Below are 9,698 nucleotides of genomic sequence, written 5' to 3'. Positions count from 1 at the left end.
CCACCTTTTGGCTGGTTCGTGGTATGAGGGAAGGAGGCCAGCTCGTGTCAGTCTCCTGTCAGGTCCCCATCAAGTCAGGGAGCTACCTCATGTCTGGGTGGAGCCAGTGGGCAAAAAGAGGGAGGGGGTGGCCAGAGGTGTGCGGGGGTGTGAGAAGAAGAAGGAGCAGGGTGGTGGGGGGGGGGCACATTAGCTTCTTGGACAAGTCTTTCCGTCACACTGTCAGGTAGTGGAGAATTTGTTTGGCAGACATGGACATGGCAGACTACAGCGAGGCCCTGGACCCAGCGTACACCACGCTGGAGTTCGAAAACATGCATGTGCTGGCCATGGGCGCAGGTGAGCTAAACTTTTTCAAACTTTGCCGAGACCTCAAGGGTCATCTGCTCCACGCTCAGAGCGATGATGAGCCTGAGTTTATCAGTTATGAGTGCACACACAGTTGCTGTTGGATTGATTTCACCAGCTTGAGTGAGTTTGAGCAGCGTAACAGTTCCTCTCCTGTTAAATGGTCTGTTACCCAAGTCCATAATCATTACATTTTTTTAAGGGGTTGCTTTTTGTTTTATACCCTAAGTGCTTCTACCTTTTCGAAACGTGCACTCTCCCATGACGCTTGGCTGGGATCCTGAATGTGAACAAGTTGGAAATATTTTCCCAGGAGTTACGTTTCATGCCAGGCCTGCCGTTTTCTTTTTTTTTTTTTGATTGATAAAGCCAGTCTGGAGACTGCAGGAAAATTGTCGCCACTGATCTGCCTTTACAGATTGAATCCAACCTACATTATTGATGCTCCGTTGACCAGTGGTGGGAAGTACTTAGGTAGATTTTCATTTTTCAGACGACTTTTGATTTGGAGATATCTGTACTTTCTACTCCTTACTTTGTCAACATAGGTTTGTTACTGTTTTCAACCTCGATGGACGACAACTTGACTTAAAAAAGACGTAAATAGAGGGAGGTAAAGTCTACCGCGGTTGATATCTTGATTGAATTAGTTGTATTAGGCAGACAAACAGGAACTCCTGCCCATGGATGAAGAAGATATTCTTCATCCATGGGCCTTTTTCAAGAGTGTTTTTTTTTATGTTGTCGGCCACAAAAATGTCTTGTGCCAGACTGAAAAACACCAGCTCCTGTCTAACACCCTCCCCCTCCCCCCCCCTCCCCCCCCGACCCCCCCAGCCAAAAAATTAATAAAAAGAAATCACAACAACATACAAGTAAGGTGTATTTTTGAAGTTACTTTCGCTACCTCTGCTGTTGACTCACAGACTCTTATCTGAGGAAACCATCACCACAGGTTCTCATGACTGATGGTTTTGATCATTTATAAGCGTATATTTATTACATATTTGCTGCTGTTGTTTACACCTAGGCTTGCAATATTCATAGAATTTTCAAGTTGCAAACTTTCCATGGGAATTCATAGGAATAAACACGAGTTGATCAGAATAGATTTACTGAATTGAGAGAAAACTTAAATATAGTTGGGGGAAATATATTTGAGCAAAATCATGACTAAAATAATTTGAGTTACGCCAAAGCTTCAGATACCCACCATTACTGCAATGCCCTCGCATGTGGACAAGGAGAGCTATCTATTTTGCATGGATGCCTGCTTATGACAAAACTAAATATATTTACACTTGACTATGACATTTCTCCATTAAATCTACCTGTAATTTCCAGTTAATTCCCATAAATTTCCAATATGGAATATTTTCAAAATTCTCCAGCTTAACTTCCCATGGTGATTTCCAGACTACTTTCCAGAAAATTACGAGAACTTTTCCACTGTTTTGCAATCTAATTCACACTTCCTCACGTGACGCCAATCTGTCTGAACTTGAAAGTTGACCCCCGTTTCCACAGACTCCTCGCCGGCTGAGAGCACCAACATGAGCGCCACCGGCCACCTGACGGCGGGCAGCCTGTGTGCCATCTGCGGGGACAGAGCCACGGGCAAGCACTACGGCGCATCCAGCTGCGACGGCTGCAAAGGCTTCTTTCGGCGAAGCGTCCGCAAAAATCACATGTACTCGTGCAGGTGGGATTCAAACCCCCCCCCCCCCCCCCTCCCTCCCCCTCCCTCCCTCCCTCCCTCAGAGGAATAAGTGTTGAGTGTCTTTCATGACTGAATAACAGCACAAATTGTATCCAACTGACTGTGCAGGTTCAACAGACAATGTATCGTGGACAAAGACAAGAGAAATCAATGCAGATACTGCAGGCTGAAGAAGTGCTTTAGGGCTGGCATGAAAAAAGAAGGTACGACAGACTTAGCGTTGTGTGTCTTTGACAAGACTGAATGTCAACATGCGCGTCCCTCACTCAATTGACGACGCTCAGCTCGGGTGTGTCGCAACCAACAAGAGGAGCTCTTTGTTAATGATCACTCCACGGAGCGATGAAGTCTGTGAGCAGCTTATGCTGAGCAAACACCTCAGAGCAATAATAGCCATATACTGATAAACATGACAGCCTTGGAAGTCTTATTTTTCTTTGTAAATGACTCAGCGGCCTCAGTCGCAGTAACTTTGGGTTTTAGTGCGTTTGTGGCAGCGGGGACTTCATCTCGTCCCAGTTGTATAAAAAAAAAAAAAAAAAAAAAAAAAACGTCAATGCTACTTAAAATAAATAAGTAAATAAATATAACGGCACGCAAATGTGCCACTTACATCATCAGGAGGAGTTTACACTCAATATTTATCTAAAAACATGATTGAAAGATAACAAAAACTAAATACAATACATCATACTTGCTAGAAATGTTGATTATTAAATGTATTAATGTGCACAAGTGTGTTTTTCTCGTCGAACTGGGCTTGCTCTGACCAACCAAGTGGAGGACAGAGAAATGGTGCTGTTATTGTGGCCCAGCTGTGAGGCACATGCTAATATCATTTCAGTTACATGGGCCAGCACTGCTGATTCAGATTAGACATGGCAGCACATAGAGGCTGAAATCTGATTGGTTAGTTAAAAAAATCAGATCAAATCAAACATACATGTATTGGAAGCAGCACAGTCAAGAGAAAAACTACGAAATGAGGAATTATTATTACAGTGGTGCCTTGAGATACGAGCCTTGAGATGACTTGTTTGTGTCATTCAGCGCACGTGTAACACGTATGAATGTGTGCAGCCGTGCAGAATGAAAGAGACAGAATCAGCACCAGAAGATCCAGCTACGAAGACAGCAGTTTACCCTCCATCAATGCACTCATCCAAGCAGATGTGCTGTCAAGACAGGTAAAGCCTTCTTCTACGGCCCTCACTAATGGTCCCTCAATAGCAAAGTCCTCTAACACGCTCGTTTAATCCCGCCTCGTTCAGATCACCTCCCCCGCTCCCATTCTGAACGGTGACATCCGCACCAAAAAGATCGCCACCATCACGGACGTGTGCGAGTCCATGAAACAGCAGCTGCTGGTGCTCGTGGAGTGGGCCAAGTACATCCCGGCCTTCTGCGACTTGCCCCTAGATGACCAGGTAAGACTCAAGACACATTGTACATAGTTGTATAGACACACTGGTCACTCATCAACCAGTCCACTGCTAGGATAACATCCATCCACAGACATCCACCCAAATAAGTTGTCTCCAAACATGCGGTGAAAAAAAAATCAAGCTAAATGATTAAAATCTACAGAGAGGAGGAAGAGGGTTTTTTCATCACTCGTAAGCGTGCACTGTCCATGCAGAGTGGTTAATGTATTTTAATCCTCAGTTACAATATGATGAGCCGGTTTTAAAGTTATATCCCTTCTTGGAAAAAAAGTGCTGAATCATTAACAGTGTGATCACCAGCTCTTGGTAACTCATTTGCTGATATTGTATTGGGAAAGGATTTGTTTTCTTCGGAGCCTCCAAAGGATACAATGATGGATCCCCAAAAATGACATGGGGATGTTTTTGTGTGTGTGTGTGACCAAAATAGGAATATGCGCACAAAATACGAATTTGTCGCCACAAATTATGTATAATGTGTGACCAAAATATATCTATGTCATTCCCGGATAGTTGGGCAACAAATTGAGCACACTGTCTCGAGAAAAGGTAAGAAGCAATACGTGCTTCGAAAAGCTTTCCTTTACCTTTGTGGAAAAGGTCATCGGGTCAAGGCAAGATGAAAAGAACATCGGAAAACACAGCGCTGTTCAAATCAGTTCAACTCCACTTTTCCTATTCGACGCGAGTAATGCTGATGGCGGTCTCGAGCTTGAAATTAAGGCAAACTCCATCAGTGGTGTGTCGCTTTAAATGCTGCTGCCGTAAAGGATTATGGGTACAAATATCTGCTTTTCTTTCGTAAAGGTTGGTCATGAATAACCAATGCTGAATGTAGTTTAAAAGTTGCATGGAGACACATTTCCTAAGCATTTTTAGAATTTGAACAACCTTTACTCCAAGTACTTCCGGGTCATCTCGCTCGGATAGTCATCGAAAGGTCCTAAGCAAAAACCAAAATCCCATAGAGGACATTGGATATTGCAGTTTCTAGCGAAGGTGCACTCCGTTTACTTTCCCAGATGTCCAAGTTGTTCATGTGAATGATATTAAACCCCCAAAGTAGTATTTCTTGCACACGTTATACCGATTAGTTATAAATATATTGTGGCAACAATTTAGTTTATGACTCAAACATGAAATACATATCGCATGCACATGAAAGACATATTTTGGGGCCACAATTTAGTTTTTTGTGACCGCACATGAGTATCTCGTGGTCACAAATGATCATTTTGTGTTGTGTTGTATCCAGAATGCGGCCACAATGTAATTTTTCCCTCCTGGCATGTATGGTGGTCCCTACAGAACCGGTTTTTTTTTTTTCTTCCATTTTTTTATTTTTGTCAAAATGAATTCAAAACAGCTCAACCATTTTAGGTGGCACTGCTTCGAGCTCATGCTGGAGAACATCTGTTGCTCGGAGCTGCAAAGAGGTCCATTCTCTACAAAGATATCCTCTTATTAGGTAAAAACGAGCACCTCAATGACATTTTTGTCTGTCATCTCTCTTATTACAGAGTCTAATCCTGTCATCAAAATGATCCCGCCTGAATCTTGTGGTCACAGTAAGAGTCGATTCTGTTGCAGGAAATGATCACATAATTCCCAGGAACTGCCCAGAGCTGGAAGTGGGCCGGGTGGCTGTGAGGATCCTGGATGAGCTGGTGCTTCCCTTCCAGGAGCTTCAAATAGATGACAATGAATATGCCTGTTTGAAGGCCATTGTTTTCTTTGATCCAGGTACTGCAAATCTTTTCAATTATTAATGTTTGTCAACAAGAGGGGCTGGGGTACTTCTGGTGACAGAACGTGTGAAAAGCGAGCAAAACGTATTGGCTAGCCTATTAGTAGATGACAGCACTATCCAAATTACTGTCAAATCAGCATTAATCTGAGAAACAGACCAGTCAGTGAATGAGCCAGTGATCATGTCAAAGACCCTCTGAAGTGAACTGAGAGATTGGGTTCTCCATACATTATACATGTTGTGACATAATTGCTGAAAACATGCACACAGACTGAGAGCTATGTCACACTCAGTTGTGGAGATATGGTGTTAAAACAGTTTTGCACCATTTCAGTTTTCCAGATTTTTTTTTTTTGGGGGGGGGGGGGGGGGTGGCTAAAACGGCACCCAGTGACAGCGTCCAGCATGAGTTGCCTCTCCCCCACTATATAAGAACTCGGGCACCTTCGTTCACAACAGCGGTTATCAAGCTCAACTGCGACGAGCCATGGGCGAGCAACATACAGTATGGCTACACCCCAAAAACGCATCTTCCCTTTGGATAGTTTGCCAGCGTGGGCACGAGTGCGTGCACGTCACCCCCAGAAAAACAGGAGAGCAAGGAGGGTGGAATTTGTATTTATTCTTGGCTTGATGGCCAGGGTGTGGACTGGGACTGGCTATGGTGGGTTTAGAATGCCTCATTGTTGCGGCATGGAAAAGCCCCATGATGACACAAGTGAGATCTACTGTATTCCAGCCACTGGAGGCTCCAAGTGGCTCAAATATGAAGTTATGTGTAGGCATAAGAACATCTTTTTTCAGGTCGTAAAAGCGGTATTTGATTGACAGTTGACAGCTGAGAGGTGTGTGTGGGTGGGGTGTTTCAGCGAATTTAATGGCTTGATTTTTCACTGATTTGAAACGTCATTTCATAGACTCGGCGATTTCCACAATCATTCAAATTTGGCAGGGTTTTTAATGACACTCTTCTCTGAGGTGTGTCAAATTTAAAGACATTTAATTTCATTTTACAGGGACTTTGTCTATGTCTGAATTTCCACCATGTCTATTTTTGAATCAACTTATCAGTTGAAATGCAAATTACGCCGAGCCAGCGTAGCATCTTCTTTTCGACTGACACTTCACACATTCCAAGATTACAGAAAAATGCTGAAATCATCATTTAATCAATTTACCCTGCTGTGCGTGTGTAACGTCATGGTGGAAAGGTCTACAAGTTGAGCCAATAAGACGACTACGGTGTAGTTGTGACAAATTCCCTCGGTAAATACATGGCTCCTGTTTGCCCACAGACGCTAAAGGTCTGAGTGACCCCGGAAAGATCAAACGGATGCGATACCAAGTCCAGGTCAGCCTGGAGGACTATATCAACGACCGGCAATACGACTCCCGCGGACGGTTCGGGGAGTTGCTCCTCCTGCTGCCGACCTTGCAGAGCATCACCTGGCAGATGATTGAACAAATCCAGTTCGTCAAACTTTTTGGCATGGCTAAGATTGACAATCTCCTACAGGAGATGCTTCTCGGAGGTGAGTCCTCCTAACACATTGTACACATAAATATCTGAACTTCTCCTTAAGTACAGAGTGTGAGTGCTTTTAGCCCCTCTGCCATTTTGTTGGGATAGTGGGGAAGGACTAAGTAAAACTCCTTCATCGGGAAGGACTAAGTAAAACTGGTTGACAGAGAATTGTCTCATCTATGGTACAATGGAAAAGAAAACAAATTCAATAAAATTCTGAGATATTACAACAGAGAGAGGATTCAAAATGGAGTACGATGCTTGGTCTTGTCTGACCATAAAACCATTGTCCAGAAGGCACCTCAGACCTTGGCCATGTAAAACCCGCTTCACTGTGGTTGCTAACACTCGTGCGTCCTGGTTTGCTCCTAAACATCCAAACCAATTTGCTTTCAACTGATAGTTTGGGTTGTCTCCAACTTTTGTACTGTAAATGTACAATTCTACTTCTTAGATCTTACTGAGACTTAGTTCCTTGGACTTTGCCATTGTTCTGAGTATTGGTCGAGCCAATGAACACTGTCAAACTAATAGTTTTTATGCTATTAAACAGAAACTAGCAGCAGTCAATCACAATCACTTACAAGAAAGGCTTTCAAAAGACAATCTTGAACCTTCAGCACCATTCCACAAGACATTCGTGAATGTATCTATATATTTCAGCTTGTATGTACAAGGAGATCGGAGAAACTGAATAATAAAATCAAATTTGTGCAAATTTTTTTCTTAAAAATATATATATATATATATATATATATATATAGATGTATTTGTTATAATAATTCCACCCTAGAAAAAGAACTGTTACACACAATAGTATATATACACTATACAAATATTTACTCTATACAAATAGTTGAAAATGAATATGAAATTCATGTCCAGGAAAAGTGTCTGTAAATTTTTTGCCATTAACGCCTCAGGCCACAGTGGACAAAACGGGCCTGGCGAGATACTGAGCATTGCGTTCAGCTGCGGTCTGGCATGGCACGCGTGGTCTGGGAGGGTTTGCCTCATATACTATAAATATAAAAGTACCCAGACTCGTCACTTATAACACTTCTAAAGTCAAGCTATGCACCGGGCGCTTTTGCGTGTCTTGATACAAGAGCTGGATTGGTGACTTGGTGTAGTAGTTGACAGAAAATTATTACAGGCAAACATTGAATAATCGGCAGTATGCGCCACCCACTGCCTCCCGTGCTGATGCCGACACTGGGGCCATGTCCATCAGAAGAGTTTAACGCGGCAGTTTTAAGATATGTGTGCTTTTGTCTTCCAGGCTCTGCCAATGAAGCGCCACACGCACCTCATTCTCTTCACCCTCACCTGGTTCAGGACCACCTTAGCAGCAACGTCATTGTGTCCAACAACATGCCGACGCCCATCCACAATGGACAAATCTGTACGTACAAAAAGAAAACTGAAATTAAGAGTAAATAGAATAGTTTGAGAGTTCTCTGACTGATGGATTTTGATTCATCTAAATGTGCTGCTGTTGAATGCATTTCAGGTTTTTCCTCTCCCAACTCTCTGTGCAGCCTCGTCATGTTTGTAGCTGAAAGGGCTTGGCAGAATAATCCTTTAAATTCTTCATGCAAACTAATCTGGCTTACTTTGTCAAAGAAAACTCCTGTTATTCTTTCTTAACATGTTTAATGCGCTGAGAAATTTCCCAAAAGTGCTTGTTCTTTATCTGAAAATGGTATTGCCCTGAGATATGTTCCACTGCAGGAGGCAAATATAGGCCTTTTTATTCTGCGAGTCCGCTCTCTCGCTCGCCCTTTTTTTTTCTAACTGGTACCTGTTGTTTTGTGATCTACTTTCCAGCCACTCCGGAAACCCCAATACCGTCTCCGCCTACAGCATCCAGCTCAGAACATTATAAAATAGCTCAAGGGGTCATAGCCACTGTCCCGAAGCAGCCAACCTCCATCCCTCAGACGACCATTACCAAGCAAGAGGCCATCTAATGACCCTCGGAGTCTTCATTTGACCATTTGGGTCTTTTTTTCTTCCAACTTCTCAAAATAAACATCTTTAAAGCTGTCAAGATGACGGAAACATGAAGTAGCTAAGTGCCTTGAAAGTAATTACATGATTCCATTTTGAGTCTACTACTTAAATTGCAGTTTAATACCAGAGGGGGAAAAAAAACTGTTGTTGTATATGATTGGCATTTAGAATGTTGTTGTGTAAATAGTTTCTTGAATGGCCAACGTGGCTTTCTTTTGCATGTCCTCAGTGTGCGCCGCAAAAGCTCATGGTCGACATGGCAACGGGACCATGTCAGTATTTTATGAATGTTACAGGGCTTTGCATTCTGTTTAGTGTTTTGTTCATTTTTTTATATTTTGAGTTCATCTGTGATTAAAAAAAAAAAAAGAAAGAAATGCTGTTAAGTCACAAATGCATTTCATTCCAGCTAAAGAAAAACAGCGTATGAGAGATTGCTTATCTTGCTGACGAGACTAAAACATACCGTATGTTTTATTTACTAGAAAGAAGTCAAGTGTTCAAACTACTTTTTCATAAGCAGGCACACCGAGTCGGTTTTTCAGTTTTATTTTAAATGTGTATATTTTGTGTTTAGTACTTTCATGTCATGTTTGAACAGATAATAAAGTGTGCCTTGTGACCTTTACTGCCTTAAAAGCGGGCAATGCGTTGCCGTACAATGTAAAGATGAAATAATAAATCAAGGTCTATTTTTACATTTTTTGCAGTTGTATATTCTTCACTCACAGTAAACAGTACACCATATAAACAAACCGCACAGAAAATGAAGGATACTCTGAATACGATTATTTTTTCAGAATGGTGCAACGTGGCAGTGCTGTTCGGTCACTGATAACATGTTGCTTTCAAAGATAAACAGCCATAAAAATCACTGCACAAATTTAAAGAGAA

General features: G+C 42.3%; 1 protein-coding gene across 1 annotated transcript; it reads left to right on the top strand.

Moving 5' to 3' along the window:
* Positions 1–251: 251 nt before the first annotated feature.
* Positions 252–9,485, top strand: hnf4a (hepatocyte nuclear factor 4, alpha). Its single transcript, XM_061684330.1, has 10 exons — positions 252–339; positions 1,876–2,050; positions 2,177–2,271; positions 3,149–3,255; positions 3,340–3,495; positions 4,894–4,981; positions 5,104–5,256; positions 6,559–6,795; positions 8,071–8,193; positions 8,619–9,485. The coding sequence occupies exons 1-10, from the start codon at positions 252–254 to the stop codon at positions 8,759–8,761; spliced, it is 1,365 nt and encodes a 454-aa protein (XP_061540314.1). The 3' UTR covers positions 8,762–9,485.
* The last annotated feature ends 213 nt before the right edge of the window (positions 9,486–9,698 follow it).

Source organism: Phycodurus eques, chromosome 1, assembly GCF_024500275.1.
Source record: "Phycodurus eques isolate BA_2022a chromosome 1, UOR_Pequ_1.1, whole genome shotgun sequence".
Taxonomy (NCBI): domain Eukaryota; kingdom Metazoa; phylum Chordata; class Actinopteri; order Syngnathiformes; family Syngnathidae; genus Phycodurus; species Phycodurus eques.
The sequence above is the reverse complement of the archived record's forward strand: the minus strand, read 5'-3'. Positions and strand labels throughout refer to the sequence as shown.

Coding starts and splice junctions, on each gene's coding strand:
- hnf4a (XM_061684330.1), top strand. CDS start 252: ATGGACATGGCAGACTACAGCGAGGCCCTGGACCCAGCGTACACCACG. Junction 4,982..5,103: donor CAAAGATATCCTCTTATTAG/GTAAAAACGAGC, acceptor ATTCTGTTGCAG/GAAATGATCACATAATTCCC. Junction 8,194..8,618: donor CATCCACAATGGACAAATCT/GTACGTACAAAA, acceptor TCTACTTTCCAG/CCACTCCGGAAACCCCAATA.